The 22,303-nt window shown below is 44.7% G+C and overlaps 1 protein-coding gene across 1 annotated transcript; it reads left to right on the top strand.

Moving 5' to 3' along the window:
• The first annotated feature begins 1,029 nt into the window (after positions 1-1,029).
• On the top strand, positions 1,030-17,514 carry LOC144135517 (endothelin-converting enzyme homolog). Its single transcript, XM_077668165.1, has 5 exons — positions 1,030-1,333; positions 4,559-4,756; positions 9,732-9,961; positions 12,296-12,439; positions 17,075-17,514. The coding sequence occupies exons 1-5, from the start codon at positions 1,036-1,038 to the stop codon at positions 17,426-17,428; spliced, it is 1,224 nt and encodes a 407-aa protein (XP_077524291.1). The 5' UTR covers positions 1,030-1,035; the 3' UTR covers positions 17,429-17,514.
• The last annotated feature ends 4,789 nt before the right edge of the window (positions 17,515-22,303 follow it).

Below are 22,303 nucleotides of genomic sequence, written 5' to 3'. Positions count from 1 at the left end.
CCTGAAGAATTTACAATCGAATTTCTTTCTCTGATTGTTTCGGTTTCGGTTTCAATGGCTGAACAATGACCGTCACGTCAAAGTGAGGTTATAGGTCACTTGAGGCCAGAAAAAAACTGCAATATAATCCTTGCTTCTATATGCGTTATCCTTGCGGCTCTTGAGGAAGGCTGGCTTCAGCACACTAGTGAATTAAACGATGAAGCAGTGATTATATCGGAGTTTTTCCATTCCTCACGTGACATATAACCAAAATTTGACGTCACAACATCGTTTGGCTGTTGAAAAAAAACAGCATGACAGAAAGGTTTGATTATATGCTATTTAGCGGTCGTAGGTGAGTACCACATGGTGATTTATTCGTAGTAGTGTCTTCAGCATCATTGCAGATAAGAAATCATGCCACCAAAATTAGGTGTCTATACTCCTTTAACGCTGTCGCGTACAAATTTGCTTTCCAGCGGTCGTTACTGACCGTCCAGAGCGGCGCCGCTATCTTGGCGAATGAAGATGATGGCGCAACCTGATTTTAAGCTACTAGTCTTCATCGTGAGGTGCACATTTTCGAACAAAGTTATCGCTTTTAGTTGCTACCTCTGCGCCTTAATTAAGAGCTTAATGCCTGGTTAGAGAGCTAAAACTGTGGCGTATCGTGCCAGCAGGGGCGGCTTGGCGTTTGTAACGTTGAGCGCGTTCTGCACACTGGATAGGCAGCGCGCCCATCCTGCCACCCTGGCGGTGGCAGTTACATTAATGGTTGATCGCCGCGAGAGGTTGGTCACCCAGTGAACGCTGTGGCCTATTATACCGCTCTCTACCAGCAAATCGAAAGGTCACAGGTCAAGGTCAAAGGTGAAGTGGCGCGACACCATATTGAAACACATATGGTAAGGCCCATGCCACACTTGACCTCTGGCCCACTTGAAGGTCAACCAGAACGCACGGCGAAATCGGCTTTACCGAGCGTAGTGAAGCTTTCGCTTCAAAACTGAAGGAGGTTCTGGTCACGCGTCTCTTTCAGCTCGCTGGGAGGATATGCTCACCACTCACTCGAACCACACATTCAACACTTCGAGCCGGGTGATGGTGTTGGAAAACATGACGGGCCTCGTGGAACTGCTCATGGACAACAATCGCGTGGCGCGCGACGACTCTCGTCTTCTGGTGGCTTGGTGCGTTCTGCACCGGCTTGTGGCCTTATCCCACGGTCAGGAGATGATCCGCACAGCTAACGACAAATATTACAAAAATCCACGCGCCGTCGGTTTTTTCTGTTACGAGGAGCTCATCCCCATGATGGAACTCGCCCTCACGAAGCGGTACATCAGTAAAAGTGAGTACTGTTGTTGTTTTTTCATACCGAGCCTCAAAGGCCCGTCGAGAAAGTTCGTGGAAGACCAAGTGACGCGTGGTGGACTCGCGCCTTTTTGCAAAGATGTTACGTGTATACCTACAGTTTTGACATTGCAATAAGATTACAATAAGATTGAAATGTGATTGCAATGAGATTTCCCGCGTAACGACTAATACTTTACTTTTAACCACAAATGACTTGAAATGATGAAAGTTTAATTCCAGGCAACTAGGAAATGGGCCTCGGGTGAAAAGCTACAAGGGTAGCTTGAGAGATGCTCGAGGCCCCGGTAAAGGCATAGCAACAGAACATGTGCACATTCAAGGCGAACACACATAGAGAGAATGAAATTATGTAGTATGGAAAACTGCAAAAACAGGAGAAATACTTGCGCTCACGAAACAAGCAAAATAGAATGAAGACAGTAATTAACGGTCAATGAGCAGGCAACAGGGCTTAACCTAAAAAATAGTGAGTACTCATCACAAAGCTCACCTAGGCAAATAACAGAAAGACTGTGCAGCATTGATAAAATATAACTGAAAATCTTTAATCAGGGCGGTTAAGATGTGTTCCAAAACTGGTTCTCTTAGAAGATTATCTAACGGTGATGCATCTCGTATTTCGTGCGAATCGCTGCAGAAATACTATAGGTCTTGCCGCGGTTAGCTGAAGAGAAACGCACTAGAAGCTATGTCGTCTTCCTGGTGAACCGCCATCTATGAACCCTAAGTGCAGATGCTATATTGAGAAATAAGAAGTTGCTTTAGAATCTTAAGTTGTCAGGCTCGGAAAAGTCAGACTTCATCGCTAGCATATGAAATAATAATGCTTGGATCAGTAGTCGCCAATTTCGTTTCATCTTTTTGTTTCAACTTAACAGGCTCGCAACTTGTAGTACACATTTCTTATTGTGTTTATCATCTGTGTATATTACCTCTCCCCCTATCCTCTCTTCCTGTCCCCTCACCTCTTTCATTTCACTTCTCCATTCTGCCTGCTATCCTCTATTTCAGCTGCCCCAGCTCACCAGCTCAGGTGCTTCTGTATTGACAGATGTCGGGGCTAGAAAAATTTTATCCTTCCTTTTTATTGTTATTTTAATAAACCACTGCTACTACTTTTTGTTTCACTCACCAAGTATGTGTCTAGGGAGTAATTTCTAATTTATAGCCTATATTAACCTTATGTACCTTCCGACTGACTAAAGCCATCATCTCGACGCCGCGGTGGCTGAGTGGTTATGGCGCTCGGCTGCTGGCCCGAAAGACGCCGGCTCGATCCCGGCCGCGGCGGTCGAATTTCGATGGATGCGAAATTCTAGAGGCCCGTGTACTGTCCGATGTCAGTGCACGTTAAAGAACCTCAGAATTCTCGGAGCCCTTCACTACTGCGTCTCTCATAGCCTCAGTCGCTTTGGGACGTTAAACCCCCATGAACAATAAACCATGAAGCCATCATCTAAACCGATCATTCCACCTATCTCAAGCTGTTGAAATGCCTACACCGCTCATAATGTTCGCAGCTTCCCGTTTTCTTTACTTCCGACTCCCTGAGTCACATGGTTCACAGCTGTCATATCGTCGTCACTGGAGCCTCTAAGGCTTCTCGGCAGGTCACCACTTTTGTTTGATATAAAGCACTGACATTATCCTTATACTTCGTAACCACTCTGTTGTTACATGTCTCCTTGCTTTCTTTGTTCCAAACTTTTCGTTTTTGTATCGCTGATGTGCTCAAACTACTGAAACACAATGGTCCTCAGGGGGGCGTTTATGTTTACGTGTGACCTAACCTTGAGAGTCAGAATAATAGGCACGTCTTCACTGTTGTCAAGCTGGTCAGAAAAAAGTGGTGCGATTTTGACAGGCAAGTTTACGATTCTGAAAGTCGTTAAATTAAAGCCCTGCCTTCTAAAGCTTTTCGGCGGAACACTACAATTGCGATAAATTTCAGGAAGCGGCGGCTAATATTCGAGGGGATCATAAAATACAACCCCCTTTGTCGAAAATATTGATCAAGGCGCGAGAGAGCTTTGCTGATTCCAAGCTACTTATCGGAGCTCCTATACCAGTAGTGTTCTAGAAACCCAGATGTGCAGAGACCTCACTACTTGACCTCGCTTTTGAAGGATGTGGGACAAAACTACGGCCCTTTCAAAGAACCCGCTCTCGAGTGACATTCGCATAAAACATCGCAGCCCTTCCCACTTTGCGTGTCTTGTTGCTTCCCATGTTCGTATCTCTTCGTCCATAGGGGATTACCCTTACGAAAATGGTCTATAGAAAGTCTATAGACTTCTTATAGACTATTGCCTTCCTTCAGACTTTTCTCTTTGTCTATTCATAGTCTATAGACTGTCTATATGATTTCTAATGCCTATAGACTGTTCTCTAGGGCCTGTCTATAGATAATCTACAGAATTTATCGACAGAAGTCTATGGACAGTTTATAGACTGCCTAAACAAAATTTTGTAAGGTCCGCACCCTGTTCACAAGAACATAGCATGCAAATTATAGTTACCAGCTCATATTATACCTGTAAAACGCAAATTGAACGTTTGTTTCCGTGAATGAAATTGAACTTTCACTGCGTACGTGCCCCGCCGCGGTGGCTCAGTGGTTAGGGCGCTCGACTACTGATCCGGAGTTCCCGGGTTCGAACCCGACCACGGCGGCTGCGTTTTTATGGAGGAAAAACGCTAAGGCGCCCGTGTGCTGTGCCATGTCAGTGCACGTTAAAGATCCCCAGGTGGTCGAAATTATTCCGGAGCCCTCCACTACGGCATCTAATTCTTCCTTTCTTCTTTCACTCCCTGTCTTATCCCTTCCCTTTCGGCGCGGTTCAGGTGTCCAACGATATATGAGACAGATACTGCGCCATCTCCTTTCCCCAAAAACCAATTATTATTATTAGTAGTAACAAGAGAGTATATCTGCTAGTAACAAGAGCACAATGCAACCTTAAACTTTGAAAGTTGTGCACCTATCATTTCCTTTATGCCCTCTCTTGTGCTTTCGCAAAGCAGGCGCACACATAATGCACAGCAGTATCTTCATCTTCAAAACAGTAAGTCGGTGAAACGCATGTCTGGCTATGTCTTTGCTGAAAGTAGATGAGCGTGCCTTGTTGCTTCTGTGCATGCTGTCGGCGACTGTCACACCGTGGCGTCCTCATTCTGCAACGGATGCGCCTGTTTGCAGGCGTCCCGCGGTCTACCCTGGCGGCAGTCAGACGCTTGTTACAGGACATGATTCGAGCCTTGAAGCGAAAGCTAGTCAACACGCCTTGGTTCAAGGACCCCCTACGGACCGTGGCGATGCGCAAAGCGAAAAGATTTCGCATCGTCGTGGGCTACCCGAAGGAATTCTACAAGAACTCCGAAGTGGAAGCGTTGTACGGTGAGCATAGGCAACCAACTGGACCAAGGGTCCACTGTGTGATCGCCGCTGAATCAGTTCCTCGACTCAATACTTCGCAAAATTGATTCAGGTAGTTTACGGATTGATCTAAGCTGAGATTGAATACCATGAATTATTGGTCGATTTTAAATATTTATATACTGCCCTATAGAATGCATTACATGGCGTAGCTAAGATTTTTGAAGGCATGCTGCAGTTCAGGTCGGAAAAACTGCGGGGACGCTTAAGTCACTCACCTTAAGAGTGGAATGCGATAGCACTAGATTTCACACTTTTCGCAGCGTCCGTTGAAACTTATATGTGTGATTGCGTCAATGTTGTCGTCGTCGGCACATCATCATCATCATTATTACACCCGCTGCAGGGCAAAGGCCTCTCCCATGTCTCTCCAATTAACCCGGTCCTTTGCCAGCTGCGCCCACCCTTTGCCTGCAAACTTCTTAATATCATTCGCCCACCTAACCTTCTGCCGCCTCCTGCTACACTTGCCTTCTCTTGGAATCCACTCCGTTACCCTCAAGGACCAGCGGTTATCTTGCCTTCGCATTACATGCCCTGCCCAAGCCCATTTATTCCTCTTGATTTCGACTAGGATGTCATTAACACGCGTTTGTTCCCTAACCCACTCTACCCGCTTCCGGTCTTTTAGCGTTACACCTAACATTTTCCTTTTAATGGCTCGCTCTGTTGTCCTTAACTTAAGCTGAACCCTTTTCGTTAGCCTCCACGTTTCTGCCCCGTAGGTGAGTGCCGGTAAGATACAGCTGTTGTACACTTCTCTCTTGGTGGATATTGGTAAACTGCCACTCATAATCTGAGAGAACCTGCCATGTGCGCTCCACCCCATTCTTACCCTTCTAGTTATTTCCCTCTCATGATCCGGATCAGCTGTCACTACCTACCCTAAGTAGACCTTTACCACTACCTGCACCTCGTTGCCAATTGTGAACTGCTGTTCCCGTACGTGCTAGACTGTTGAACATTACTTTGGTTTTCTGCGTGTTAATTTTTAGACCCACCGAACTGCTCTGTCTGTCTAACTCATTGATCATGGTTTGCAGTTCATCTCCATCAACGACCATATTCGAACTGCTAGCTACAGCAGCGAGTATCCCCTATGCTGTGTCGGTGCCGGCATTTGCACACAGTAGTGGACAAAAAGATACGATATTTCAGTTTGTTTAGTCAATATTTCTTATCGCATTAAAACTTGCACAAAAGCTTTTAGGGAGACATTAATAGACACTTAACACTATCTATCACTATTTGTCACCATACAAAGTCACAGTGTGTTCCCCCAACAAGATTACTGAAGAACTACTCTCTGCTCTGCATGAGGCTATCGGCGATAACATTGCTCTTTATTACATAAAGACGCTCGAATTTGAAGAATGCCTTTTCACAATAAAGTGATGACACCAGTGCTTCACACGCAAGCCTTCTACGTTCACCACTGTTGAGCGCGTTCAAGCCACGAAGTTCAGGAACTTATCAGTGAATGTCTCATCTATGTTCCGCCGCTCTTGCAGCAGCTGGTAGAATTTCGGCCCGGCGCATTTACCCTTTTATTTCTACGGACAACCTACGAAGCCTGCAAGCAATGTTAATTGAATTAATGTCTATAGACCGGCTGAGCAACTTCATAAGCTCCACCTGCTTCTTTTTCAGCCAATGTTTCACAAGGCCGCCGCGGTGGTTCAGTGTTTATGGCGCTCGGCTGCTGACCCGAAAGGCACGGCTTCGATCCCGCCCACAGCGGTCTAATTTCGATGAAAGTGAAATTCTAGAGGCCCGTGTACTATGCGATGTCAGTGCACGTTAAAGACCCCCGGTTTTCGAAATTTCCGGAGCCCTTCACTTCGGCGTCTCTTGTAACCTGAGTCGCTTTGGGACGTTAAATCCCCATAAACCAATTTTTCACAAGCCTAAACGAGTCCGTGATTCGGGTCATCATTCTGTTCAAACACACATCCAAAGCCTATATATTCTTGAGTGCCTACGGAGGTATAACCTCGTCAAGAATCCCCGATAAACCTCTCTGCTTATGGTACCTAGAATTCTGCAACGGAGAACAACTGCACGACTGGAAAATCAGTCCCATTGCGTCCCCTCCTGTATGGTTTAACATGAAGACTTGATGAAAAGGTGCATATCAAGAGCGCTCCTCATGTATCTGGCATCATGTTCGTCATATATAGCTCTCCATTTATCACGAGTTTTCCTCATGCTCGGTATCATGTCGTTTCTTTCGACTGTATTTTTTTTTTGCAGCAATAAGGGGAAAACAGATTACATGCCATAGAGATGAATAGAAGGCAACGGTAGTTTTCCTTAAGCTAATATGCCCCTGGGTTATTATTAATTACATGCCTCTCTATGCATACCAAGTTCAGTGCTGGGGCATTTGCAGTAGAATCTTTTTTTACTTGAACTTTTCAAACATCATATATTTTATTGTATATTACAGAATTCATATATTAATGAATTAAGTTCATATTCTTGTAGAACCCTCTTGCTCGTAGCCAATATGTTTTTCTTGTAATGTTGTAAAACATTACAGGGCTTATGAAATAGAAATTTAATTCTTTTCATCTATCTCCCAGAGGTTCAATATACAGACGGGCAGGAGAATATCTTGAGTTCGAAAAGCTTACATACCGCTTTTGATGGAAGTTACGTCCTCTATTCATTATAATGACTCGTATTTCCATGAGGACGCGGCCAGTAATATCGACCCATTAGCGAGTGCAACAATTACCTTAAAGTAAGGGCACAGCCGACTTGCCCCGGCAGGCGAATCGAGTCAGTCATGTAGCTATAGCCCCCGGAGCAGCAGCGAGCGGTCGCGTGACCGCAACAATGGCAATCAATCACGTGGCTGTCATGCACGCATGTTTGTCCTGGCGAGACATTCGGTGGGCAGTATTAATGCTAACAACGTTATGCAAAAAATTTATGCAAGAGTTCAATCCTTCAGCCCTAACTTACATTTTCGAAACTTGACGAGCGAGCTAAAGAAGTTCGTAAATTAATTACAAAACGCTGGCTACCCTTACAAAAACTTCTTCTGGCGGTCTACAGACTGTCCATAGACTTCTGTATATAAAGTCTATCGACTCTCTATAGACGGACCCTAGAGAAGCCTAGGCAATACAAATCATATAGACAGTCTATAGACATTCTATAGATTTATGGCCATACACTTTTAGTAGACTTTTCCCTATAGACAGTCCATAGACTAAGAGTAGACAAAAATAAATATCTATAGGAACGCAATAGTGTATATTTTTATAATTGTGCTGAAAGTAAAATAACATTAACCTTTGGGGAAAACCACATACATTATAAAACATGCTGACGTTTATCGTAATCAAACAGAAATGATCGGAGAGAAATGTAAATGCAAAGGAATGGTAAGTCATCAACTGGTATGGATATATATATATATATATATATATATATATATATATATATATATATATATATATATATATATATATATATATATATATATATATATATATATATAATATGATTTGAAGGGAGGGAGTTCGCAGTCGGGAGTGGTCCATAAGCGAGACGAGAAGTCGAAAAAAATGGAGATACATACCCAACAATTAGAGACAAAAGCATTTTTGAAAGGCAAAGAGTTTGAGCGCAGTTCTTTCATATACTGAAACATTTCACTATAACAATTTATATATCTGCAGATCTCCCGCAGGCAGGCTTGAATTTTTTTTTGCTAATGATGCTCTTTCTATCGTCAAAAGCGTTCCCAATTGCTTCTCTAATGCAGTCTTAACTGCTCGATGCGAGCGATGGGAACAATATAAAGAAAAGATTTTGCTACATTTTGAAAGAATTGACCATTAGCTTAAATTCTGGGTGCACTTTGTTGACCTAAAGTACGGTGAGGCGAAAGCCTTTAGCGCGGTGTTGCTGCGTGTGTCGCTGTCGTTCATTAGCGCTCGCACGCTTGGTTGCTGGAGACACAGCAGAGCGTTTAGGCGGCATCCTTCCAGACCGGCGTTCAGGAGGCGTCTGGCAAGATTGCCGGGGGAACGCTCCTCTAGAACGATGGTGGCGCCACTCAATGACGTCGCACTAATGCGCACTAAGCCGATTCGCAGGTGCATTGTCTACTGGCGCCTTGCGCATGCCCAGTGCATTATCGTTGACTGGGTTCCCAGTTACGGCATACTACACTCGCCACTACACTTACTAATTAATAATTGCTAATTTACTTATTTACTGATTATTGCTAATTTACCTATTTAATTACTTAATAATGGTTTACTTACTTAAATACTTATAATAATTACTAATTTACTTATTTAATTACTTAATTGGTTTCAAACTACAAATGAAATACTGCTTAGGAATTAACGAATTACTAATTAACTAATAACTATTTAACTAAGAACGAAGTATAGTTAGTTCACTATTATATAGCTACGACATACTAACCACTGATGGCGTCATCAGTTTGACAGCAATAGTGTGACACTTTTCAGCAAACATCCCCGCTGGCGAGTCGTGAGCGTATAGAAGCTCTTGCCTTAATATTTCTATACCAGCGCCTTAAAGATTTCCAATGTACAAAATTAACTAAGAATGTTGGACATAGACTGGCCGCTGCTGTCGCACTACAGGGACTGATAAATATGGTTGGGAGAGGATATTATAAGCCAAAGGAAGAAATTCGAGACCGGCTCCTCCTGTACTTGCTGATTTTGATGAGGCGTTGGTAGTAAGGCGTTTTGAGCGGCGCCAAGTCGCAGTTAGCGTGGTCGTCGAACGCAATCGCCGCAGAAATTGTCATTGTCAATAACACCGCCGATATATTCGATCGCTTTTCCGTCCCTTCCTTCCTTAACCGTTAACAAGAAACAGCCGAGCACATTGTATTCATTCATTCATTCATTTTATCTGCTTTCATTGCGTGCGTTTCTAGCGGAATACCCGGATGTTGGCGAAGATTTTATAAAAGCCTATCTCCAGATAAAGCGCCTGCTGGCACATCGCGGGCTCAAGGGAAATGAAACAAAGTACTTGGAGATCTCCCTGCCCAACGCTTCCTATCAATTTGGGAGACACCTCATCACTATCAATGTTGGAATGATGCATCCGCCATTCTACATTGTGGGCTCTCCGGCTGCGATAAACTACGGAGCCATCGGCCAGGTACGCTCACTGCTGTACCCAGTAAGACGGGTATGAGCTCTGACGTCACAAAACCGCAATACGCACAAACAATATTGATGGAAGCGAAACGCAAAAGGCGACCGTGTGCTGTGCGATGCCACTGCAGGTTAAAGATCCCCAGGCAGTCGAAATCATTCCGGAGCCCTCCACTGCGGCACCTATTTCTTTCTTCCTTATTTCACTCCCTCCTTTATCTCTTCCCCTACGGCGGCAGGGTTCGAGTTTCCACCAAGATATTTGAGACATTTTCTGCGTCATTTCCTTTTCTCAAAAACACAAAAATACAGCATGAAAAAATGAAAATTGCTTTTTGAGGAAAGTAAATGACACACTACCTGTGTCACACATATCGGTGGACACCCGAACCGCACTATAAGAGATGGGATAATGGAGAAACTGAAAGAACAAAGTAAGGTAATAATAATAATAATAATAATAATAATAATAATAATAATAATAATAATAATAATAATAATAATAATAATAATAATAATATTAATATTAATATTAATATTAATATAATATTATAATAATAATAATAATAATAATAATAATAATAATAATAATAATAATTGGCTTTTGGGGAAAGGAAATGGCACAGTATCTGTCATATTTCGTTGGACACCTGAACCACGCCGTAAGGGAAGGGATAAAGGAGGGAGTGGAAGAAGAAAGGAAGAGAGGTGCCGTAATGGAGGGCTCTGGAATAATTTCGACCACTTGGGGATCTTTATTTAGTTTTGAGGAAAGGAAATGGCGCAGTATCTGTCTCATATATCGTTGGACACCTGTACCGCACCGTAAGGGAAGGGATAAGGGAGGGAGTAGAAGAAGAATGGAAGAAAGAGGTGCCGTAGTGGAGGGCTCCGGAATAAATTCGACCACCTGGGGATCTTTAACGTGAACTGACATCGCACAGCACTTTAAACAGAAACATATCACCAGTCTTTTATCCTGAAAACAGCCCGAGACTAGAATGACCTTCCATCCGAAGTGGCAACCATCATCGACTACAGCAGGTTCAAAACCGCCCTCGCACATCATCTGTATTCATGCTAATTGTCTTCTCAGCCCTCAGCCCACCCCTCATGTAATGTCCCTCGTGGACCTTTGAGGAACAAATAAATAGATAAAAACAGGCATACAGCATACGCTCAGTACTCGTTTTCACTGAGCAAAACACGCCGTCAGCAAAAAAAAAAAAGCCAGGATAGAAGTAAAAAAAAAAGCCAGGATAGAAGTGTAATGCTACTCCGTGTAAAAGTACCCAGCAGCATAGGAATCGTATATCATACTGATCATAAAGCGTTAGTAATGAAAAAAATGAAAAATAACAAAAATAAAAATGAACAATTTTAAAAATATATAAATAAAGCTATATAAAATTTTAACAATAAAAAACGTATAAACGGTAAATCTTCTTTGAAAACAGTCATACAGCATAAAGCTCTGTACTCGTTCTCATTAAGAAAAACCACAAAACAAGCATGAAAACCGCATGATGGGTGATAAGGCGTGCGTGAACAATGGGAACACTGTTTCACCAATTGATGCCACTCAACCAACCACCCTTCATGGGTCATGCATTGATTTAACCTTACCGAAGAATATCTCTACAGTTGGAACTGAAAATCTTACCGTATATCATACTGATGATAAAGCAGTCGTGAATGTCGTTGTGAAGTAATAAGTACATAATACATTTCATTTCTCTCGTTTCACTCTTTGTATAGTCATGTGTGTGAATTTTCAAGTGACGTCACTGTGGGTAATTGGATGTCTTTTACAGTTTCGCTGTCCAACCACCTTCACAGCGTGGATTGGAGCCACAATTTTTTCTTGTTATTGCTCCTGATACGTTGTTCACCAGGTGTCCTTTATATGGCGCTTTAATTTTTAGAGTAAATCATTTTGGTTGCTACTCAGCGCAAGTGTTTGTCTCGTTTTGTGTCCTGTGCTATTACTTTGTTTTTCTGTCATCATGTACCCCATTGCCAAAAGTAGCCGAGCAACAGGCTTTTGCTTCTCAACTGTATAAGGGAGCCGTTAAGGCATCCTTAAAGATCGAACTGATACCTTAAAGGTATCAGAACGTGAGGACAACGGCTCACCTTGCTTTACGCAGATTCATTGTTTAAGGGCTACCATAGGTGCTTTGCTACGCGCCTAAAAATAAAACCACCTGCAACCGGTTACTTTTGGCAGATACTGCACCAACCCGTCCGTGTTATATATCTCGACTTTTTGTTTCTTGCAAGCAGCGCTACGCTCATTAAGAGGCGTCGTCGTGCGCTTTGCATCTATGTTTTGTAGGTCTTGTGCCACGAAGTAATGCACGCTTTCGATGTCCTCGGTATAACAAAAGATCACCGCGGCCTTCGCATCAAGGTGAACGATACGGAAACGATGCAGGAATACGAAAAAAGAGTGCTCTGCCTGCGTCGCTCGTATCAAAGGGTACGTCATCATCACGCCAATCTAATATAACAGCAGTACAAGCTCCGTACAATATCTCAAGGAGATATCTTGAGATAGTGCTTTGCAATGTCATAAGAAATTTTTTCTGATCACAAGCTCACTGCCATAGCTCAAATAGTAGACTTGTGATCATGAGCGGAGGTTTCATTCGAGGCACAATGATAGTCTCATTAACAAGAGAGAGGCTTCGTTTCGCATCTTTACTCTCGGAAGATTTTTTTCAAAATTTTCTGTACCGTAACCTTTGAAGGACGAACAGAAGTGGTCGCTTACAAAACTGTTTATATGAACAAACAGTATTGAACTGTAACTAAATAGCAACAAACGAAGCTCCTGCCGCCACGTGTCTCGGTACGAATATAGTTATTCATTAATCTTAACACGTCCTTCGCCAGTGCAGGAGTCTTCAAGCAATTCATGGTCGTCGAACCATGCTACTTCAGATAAAGGATCGTGTCGGATTGGAAAAAAACAAAAAACGCATGAAAAATGAAATATAAAATATATTATTATACAAACAAAATCAGGAATGGAACTAAAAAATTCTGAGAAAAGCAAAGCAAAAGTGTCGTTCATAGAGCACGCCTCAGAGCATAGTTGACTTTAATGTCACCCTGCGTCAAAAGAAATGTAGCTGCATCGATAATCAGCGTAGCAGCGTCGAAATATTTGTAGCTGCATCCGTGAACATTTAGCTACATTATGAACCAAGACTGATCACTTAGCGATTTCAGAAAATTCACTCCTATACTGTTCTTCTAAAATGGTAACGCATCAGGAATGTTGAGAGATATACTGATAAAAAGCGATATTTCCAGGCAGTAAAACACAGATAGTTGCAGCCGTCGCGGTGGCTGAGTGGTTATGGCGCTCGGCTGCTGGCCCGAAAGACGCGGGTTCGATCCCGGCCGCGGCGGTCGAATTTCGATGGAGGTGAAATTCTAGAGGCCCGTGTGCTGTGCGTTGTCAGTGCACGTAAAAGAACCCCAGGTGGTCTAAACTTCCGGAGCCCTTCACTACGGCGTCCCTCATAGCCTGAGTCGCTTTGGGACGTTAAATCCCCCATAAACCATAAAACACATAGTTGCTATCACCGTCCTTAAGCTCCTCTTTACAGCGAAATCAGATGACATCGACTGACCATAATTGCTGATCATATGTGTTTACCGTATTCATGTTCGCGCAGATGCGCGCGAATAGATGATTGACACGTAAATTCTTGCATAATTAAATGCCATTTTTTAGTTCACGCAGCCTGACCCAACACTGCTAGTTGAGTAGCGAGCCTTCTACAAAATCACTTGTGCACACTACAGCCCGAGGAAATTCCAGACTACGAGTAAAAATGGTGGTGGCTTAGCTCTCGTTAAACCTGGAGTGACGCGATAGCTACAGCTGGCCGAGTGGAACTTGCCCACTTGCAAAGTCAGTGTTTTGCCGCTGCGTTTCGCTGGCCGTTCCTTCATCTTCGTCCCTCTTAACACGGCGCATGCGCACAGCTGTGGCAGCTCGGTTTCGCCGGCGCGCCGCGCCACCGGCAGCAGCAGCTGCTCCGCACCACGTGGCTGGTCACATGACCAACCACGTGACAAACCACATGATCAGCCACTGCACCGCGCCGCCGTCAGCTGCTCCAAAAAACCGTAAACAGATATGTCACACTCGTTTTTGAAGGGTACAGCACCACAGTGATCAACAGCATCGCGTGCACATCTCATAAGGTTATCCTTAAGTGTTGAATAAAATAATTGGTTGACGTCTATGGAGACACCTTCAAAAGCCTTGCTATGGTTGTCGTTCAGAAAACCAACGACTTCTGCATTTTTCACTTGAAAACGGTCATTAATGGGAAGCAGGTTCAGCTTACCTTGTTAGAATACAGCAACGTCCAACCACGTGACAGTGTGACGGCGTAGCCACAGGGTGGCTGCGCCGCCCCACTGCCACACTGCCACAATGTCAGCTAACACGCGTGCTGATATTATATTCAGCGACTCCAAATCAGCCATTCACAATTTCTTGAGGGGCCGTATCACATCCACCTCACTCCGCATCCTTCAAAACACCCCCTTCCGATTAGAGAAGTTGAAGTGATCTGGGTCCCGGCCAACTCGTCTAATCCAGGAAACGAGGCGGCTCTTGCGCAAGCCCGAGGTTTCGTCGACCGGGCAGTGAGCGCGCCCTCCGACCCGAATTTCACGAGGGACGGGTTGATCTCATTTCATGACATCACCCATCATCAAGAAGAAAGACCGGGTGAATGCGCTCCTGCGAAGTTGCACGAAAACGGCTCTACATCTTCCCCCCAGCACATCAAAAGACCGACTCTTCAAACTCTGTGTCCACAACGCCTTTGAGGAACTCGCAGAAGCTACCTTTACGGCACCAATATCCCGCCTATCCAATTCAGAGGCTGGCCGCACTTTATCATCCCAATTAAGCCTCACCCCAACAACACGCCCTACCGAGGGGGTCCCCCATTCTCCTATCCTCCGCTCTAACCTCAACGTACTCCCCGTACCCAAGAACATCCACCCTTAGAGGGACAGGGACCGCAGAGTAGCAAGGGCTCGGGCTCGGGCCGTCCACAAACAGTATGGCGATGACCATGAGGTGGTCTACGTGAACGCGGCGGAGAACATGTCAGGCTCCCATATGGCCCTGGCGGTAGCCGACAATAAAGCACAACTTCTGACTTCTAGCTCAATCATCACCAATTCTGCAACAGAGGCAGAAGAGGCAGCCATCGCGCTTGCTCTCATTTCTACATTTGGCACAAAAATTATCTGACTCAAAATCTGCCATTCTCAACTATGCCAATGGCTACATATCCCGCACTGCTGCTCGTTTACTACACTTCTGGCAGCCCCGGCGCCCTATAACCCTCATCTGGACGCCAGCACATGCCGGCCTCCCTGGCAACGAGGAGGCTCATTCCTTAGCCCGAGGTCTCATATTCCGGGCGGTAGTCGAGCCCTTTGTACGGGCCGAGGAGCGGCTGCTTTCCTTCCGTGATATTCTCTCGTACTACCGGGAACAACGAAGGCGGTACGCACCCCCAGCCCCATCCCTCACCATAGCGCAGGCCGCACACTGGCGACGACTACAAACTCGGACTTATCCATGCCCCATACTACTACATACCCGATACCCAGACCAATTCCTCTCGTCATGCAAGCTTTGCGGAAAACCAGGAGACTTTCTACACACACTGTTCACATGCCCCACCTTCCCTCATCCCCCATCATCGACCGTGGCGGAGTCTTACTGGGAGACTTATGACCGCAACTTCTCCTCAAGACCAGCGCCGGCTCATCTCCAGCGCTCTGAGAAGGATTGCTGTCCAAGGGCTATCCTTCGCTTTGTAGGGGTGCCTCCTCACAGTGAGGGAGCATCCAAGTGCCATGTAGGGGGCTTCGCCCCCACCATTTACATCATCGTTGGCAATAAAAGTTTCCACTACCGCCATCATCACCCATCACTTTAGGCTGGAGAGGCGCGCATATCACCCTCCCCAGAAATCGTTAACAGAAGCGCAGGAAAAGCGCCGACTGCAAACACGGTCCCTTCTGAATCCGGAAATGCTTGCCCTCATTTACCCTGGCCAGTACGACCCAAACTGCCATAAATGTGGTGAAAGGGCCACATACGACCACATTCTCTGGAACTGTGCAAATCATCCGCCTCCGGCGGAATTGGCACAGCTCCCTTCTCCCGAGCGGTGGGAGGCCGTGCTGGCCAGCTCGGACCCTAACATTCAAGCACGGGCAATCGAGCGGGCAAATGAGGTCGCCGCCAGCCATGGGCCAGCGGCCACGTAGTATGTGTTTCCTGAAACCTGCTCACGACGCAATAAATGTTTCACAAGCCAATCAACCACCTGTGAGTTTTTGACATGCACTGACATCCCACAGCACAAGGGCGCCTTTTGCGTTTCGCCTCCATATAAATGCGACCACCGCGGTCGGGTTCAAACCCGGGTACACCGGCTCAGTAGCCGAGCGCCCTATACCATTCCCGTTTGCCACCGCGTCAGTGACTTTCATTTCAGCCCAAATAGAGATGAATGTCAGTCAAGTATGTAAAGCGCATTGCCGGAACACTGCCAGAACAAGAGTGTCTGAGGTTTGAGGCTACAGGCAAATTTCCTATACGCACTGAGCATTTTCCCTCAGATGAAGCTATGACACGTTAAAACATATAGGATGGCTAATGTGTGTCAGCACAGTTATGCCTCTGAGTTTCATTAATGGTCTGTGCGCGCTAAACATAATTCACCCCTGACAATTAATTACCCGACGCGGTGGCTCAGTGGCAAGGGCGCTCGGCTACTGATTCGGAGTTCCCGGGTTCGAATCCGACCGCGGCGGCCACATTTCGATGTAGGCGAAAACGCAAAGGCGCCCGTGTTCTGTGCAATCTCAGAGCCCGTTAAAGATCCCCAGGTAGTCGAAATTATTGCATAGCCCTCCACTACGGCACCTTTCTTCCTTTCTTCTTTCACTCCCTCCTTTATGCCTTCCATTACGCCGCGGTTCAGGCGTCGGCCGAGATGCGACATACTGTGCCATTTCCTTTCCCCAACAGCCACTTCAATTCACTCTGTGTTTGCAGGCGGAGTCTGAATTACGAGCCCGGTCCCTGGCCCACAAGACAGACTCAGAGGGGCTCGCCGACTACGCGGGCATACTGCTCGCGTACGATGCGTTTCGTGAACTCCCGTTCAGGAACCGCACACAGACTGTTCCATCCGTCGGGCTCAACGCTGAACAGACTTTTTTTGTGGCACACTGCATCAAGTGGTGCCAAGAAGACAAAACAAGCAGGGTTCGAGAAGACCAAGCTTTATACTGGAACCTGCGATCCCGGTGCATCGTGCCTCTGCAAAATATGCCAGAGTTTGCCAATGCGTTCTCCTGCAAGCCTGGGGATTACATGAACCCAGCAGAGAGGTGCGAGTTCTGGTAAAGCGGCGGGGGAACAAGTTAAAATGAAAACACAAGTGGTCATTTAATGATCGGTGTTTGTCTTGCCGCACTCATTTGTATGAGAAACTACTTGTGTGTTTTGTGTCGCACATGGTTAACATTATTTATCTTCTTTCTTTTAACCGTGCATTTGAGTGTAGTCACTGTACACAAACTATTTATTAGGCTTAAGTTTTTGTCACCGATTGAGTGTGTGTGTGCTGATGTATATACTGGAAGCTACCACATATAGAGCTTTTAAGAAACAACAATTGGTACTAAATCTTTATTTCCATCACGTACTTGTGAATATTGAGGAAAATACGCAGGTGAGGTTTAATACCTAGTGTATTTTATTGATGCACCCGATACTGTGTAGCGATAAATATGACCAATTTCTGGGTATTTTCCCAAAGTGCAGGACATCAGAAAGGTCCACTCAGGCGTTAGACACTTCCACAGGTGTTCAAAATGAAACACCGTAAAGGGCAAATATTGTTTCAGTCGTCAAAGTGACGAGCGATAAAGACTCCTCTGGGCATTTTCTTGCGTTATCGCTCTTGAGATAAAAACGGTAATTAACTGGTTAACGAAAAATAAATCGTCCTACGAAAGTTACACGTGCAAGTAGTTAGGGGGCTCGGCTACTGATCCGGAATACCTGGGTTCGAACCCGAACGCGGCGCGGCGGCCGCGTTTCGATGGAAGTGAAACGCAAAGGCGCCCGTGTGCAGTGCGGTGACAGTGCACGGTAAGTTCCCTAGTTGGTCGAAATTATTCCGGAGCCCTCCACTACGGCACCTCTTTCTTCCTTCTCTCAGTCTCTGCTTTATCCCTTCCCGTTCGGCGCGGTTCAGGTGTCCGCCGATATGTGAGACAGATAATGCGCCATTTCTTTACCCCAAAAACCTTTCAATCACTTACCGTCAAGAACACTGCTTTTACAATAGTTGTGTTTTATCATCCATTTTCAGAGTCCGTAAAATATTCTACAAATTTTTAGAGACCCGTGTGAGAACTTTATGTCGTTTAAAACACCAGTTTTAATTGGCGTTTTCAATATTACTCTGCCAATAGCAGAGTACTCTTCATATAACTTAATACAGATTGCATAATCTGTTGGTCTGAGTAATGTGATCCAAGTGCCTACCCATTTAACGCGCAAATAGCGAGTGACTAATTGATTTGTGCTTTACTAGCAGTACAGATCGTGATACTCGAGCGGGAGTTTTACAGACGGATTAGCGACCACGTGCCAGTGGTTTTTGACAAAAACAACGCCACTGTGTATTACAAAGCTTTCCCCATCAACACAGTAAGAAAATATTGAAAGGCCAGAAAGCCATGGATCATAGAAGTTTTTGAAAGGAATGAAGCTACGAGACGGAATATTCCGAGTGTTTATTGCAACCAATGTCCTGAATGAGCTACCGGCATATAAAAGGGAGAAGAATAAACTTAATTCCTGTCTTTAAAAAACCCGTAGAGTTTATTACATTGAAAAATTTACAGATACCTAGAACTGCTCCCAGAAGACGTTGATGCTAATGAACTCATTCCTTCATAAACCCACAGCTCAAAACCGCAAGACCTTAGCACTCACTTTCTAACTTCTGGCATATTCGTTAGCTGCACAAATAGCTCTAACGTTGAATTCGTTGCTGACAAAGAAGAAGACAGCATCATTCTGCAGCCAACTATGCCGCGTGAAATCGCTACTTTTGTCAAGAAGCTGAAAGATGCCTGCACAGGTGGCTTTGATGACATCACAGTTCGTCTAGTAATAGAAGTGCCAGATATTTTGTGTTCCTCTTTCGCACGTTCGTAAACTTTTCCTTCGAGACGCGTTGCTTCCCGACAAGATCAAAATCGCTCGCGTCAGCGCTGTGCAGAAAGGCGGCGATCGAACATCCCCTGACAGTTACAGGCCTATATCCGTGTTACCGGTGTTTTCAAAAACAGCAGAGCACGTAATAAACTCAGTTTGCTTTTCTTTTAGTTAATAACAGCATCATAACAAGGCATCAGTATGAGTTTCAAAAAGTGTAGTCAGTTGAGTCTGCCTTCCTCAGTATTAAGGAAAAAATAATTGCAAACATAGAAAACAAACTTTACACAGTTCGCATACTCTTAAATTTCAAGGAGGCTTCTGATTCTATAAAACATACTATTGAAAACTGGGTTTTGGAGGAAGAAAATGGCGCAGTATATGTCTCGCATATCGACGGACACCTGAACCGCGCCGTAAGGAAAGTGATAAAAGGGGGACTAAGAGGAGAAAGGAAGAAAAGCGGCGCTGTAATGAAGGGCTCCGGAATAATTTCGACCACCTGGGGATCTTTAACGTGCACTCACATCACAGAACACACGGGTGCCTTAGCGTTTCACCTCCATCGAAACGCTGCCGCTGCGGTCGGGTTCGAATCTCTGTACTCCGGCTCAGTAGCCGAGCGCCCTATACCGTTTCCATTCGCCACCGCGCCAGTGGCTCGCAGACATGCTTCTGGCGTCATTTGCGATTGACGTTAGAGAGATAGAGTGAGGAAAAATATAAGGACTAAAGAAAATGATTGCTTTATTGTTGTTATAATACTGCTCCAGTAACTTGCAAATAAATAACCTTGAATAAATTTAGCACTTCACCTTATCGCTGTATATCTTCAAACATCATGTCAGGTAGACTTGTGTTAGGCCTGTCGCCATCAGCGACATTTACGCGACTGAATCGAATTCCGTAGAATACAAGCATTACTAAGCCGTAAGGGAAGGAACAAAGAAGGGAGTGAAAGAAAGGAAGAGAGAGGTGCCGTAGTGGAGGGCTCCGGAATAACTTCAACCACCCGGGGATCTTTAACGTGCACTGACATCGCACAGCACACGGGCGCCTTAGCGTTTCGCCACCATCGAAACGCGCCCTCCGCGGTCGGGTTTGAAACCGGGTACTCCGGATCAGCAACCCAGCGCTTTAACCACTGAGCCACCGCGGCGGGTAAAAAACGTAGTATTCTTCTCACAAAGCTAGATCGATATGATATTCGGGGTAATACACTTGAAAATAGTTATCTCCAGAATCGCTTTCAATTTGTAAGCCTCGAAAACAATAAACATAGCTTGGGAATGATAAAATATAATTTCCCTGTGGGCTTGATCTTAGGGCCATTCCTTTTCTTAGTGTAAATAAAAAATATTGTAAAGATCCCCGGAACATTAGATATTATGTTACATGAAGGCGATTGAAATATCTTCTTTAATAGAAATAGCATAACCAGCTTAACATTTTCCAAGTCTGCCGTCCCGGCTCTGTTGCAACCAGCTTACTTTGAATACTGAGAAAACAAACATGTTATTTCGTGCAAAAAAAAAACGAACTCGCTCATGTCTCTGTCGATCTTGTTTTTCTAGGGAATCCGCTGAGACGAGTGAGTTCACAAAGATATCGGGGAGTTTATTTTGAAGAATATTTGAACTGGACTGAACACGTCTGGTAGTTTATTGAGGCCACTAAAACCATTGGCATGTTAAATCAACATAGGTTTATGATACCTACCTGGTTTAGACGCCAACTGTAGTACACGTTAATTTACTCCCGTCTATATTATTACAACGAGAACTAATCTTTAAAGACTGCACGTGGTACAAAAGGAAGTTCTAAGAATTGCAAATAAACTAGGATATGAACGCGTCCCGCCTATTTTTCAGAAATATAAGATATTGACATTTTACAACATGTTGCGGCCAAACCTTGCCATGCAGATGTACCACGCTGTCAACTCTGTTGGTGCAACATTTCTTGCATTTTATAGATGTCAGATTTGTACATATAATTTACATAAAGGCAAATATGCTGGAAACAGACCTCGAACATCGTACGCAACACAACTAGTTGACCATCATATTCTCGAACTGCTCAGTGCTTACTCCCAGCTACTCGACGCCCTACCCGAGTCGAATTAAGCGCCTGGGTTCAAGAAACGGATGAAACTTCTCCTTCTCAGTAAAAGGTATATTTAAGAAATACTTCTTTCTCGCTGTGTCTAGCGCTGTCCTACGCCATGTATTAAAGTTTAAAATCATGTCAAGCTTAAAATCATGCCACCCACAGTTCCTCGCAAAATTATCTTGACAATGTCATTGTAATTCATAGGTCATTGCATTGTCTGTGTGCAGATCACTTTTGTGTATCTGTATATAATGGTCGCTCTGTTCTCGTCAATGCATGGACTACATCATTTACTGAAACAGTGTACTTCAACCTTTTTCGATTCTTTATTTTGCCCCTATAGTGTAGTGTATTTCTGCTCGTCGCGCCGTTGTCTGAAGCTTTGTGTGCAATATAGGTTCCGAGGCCTCGTCAGTTGTTTGAAGACGCCTTTTGCCTCTGCTCTCCAGACAGGATAGAAAAATTGAATGTATGCATGCATGTACAGCTTACCTGATCCTGCGAAAAATAAAAAAAAATGACTGAATTACTCCTTTTTTTCATCTCTCGGTGGCTCGCGAAGCGTACGCGGTGCAAAGGGCGTCAAACCTAAAATGTCATGTTATTATTTTCTAACTGAAATGTCAGTACTTGCTCCTAGCAAGCACGGATTTGAGACTGGAATTCTTGCCAAAACATTAATATTTGAAAGCATGAAGGCGGAAACGGCAACGAACGACCGACTATTTTTTTATATAGCGCGCGGGATCTCCTTGCTTTCACCGATGGCTTAAGAAAATGCCGTGAACGTATGTGACCGGTAAAGTGTAGCGTAAACATTCCTGTAGGCCGTGCGTCGTTGTAGACGAAATGTACAGACATAGAAACCAGATGTCGGGCGTAGGCAGTACTCACGAAACACAAAACGTACAATTAGAAGTCTGAAAGTAATCTACA

The sequence above is a fragment of the Amblyomma americanum genome, chromosome 5, assembly GCF_052857255.1.
Source record: "Amblyomma americanum isolate KBUSLIRL-KWMA chromosome 5, ASM5285725v1, whole genome shotgun sequence".
NCBI classification, from domain to species: Eukaryota; Metazoa; Arthropoda; class Arachnida; order Ixodida; family Ixodidae; genus Amblyomma; species Amblyomma americanum.
The sequence above is the reverse complement of the archived record's forward strand: the minus strand, read 5'-3'. Positions and strand labels throughout refer to the sequence as shown.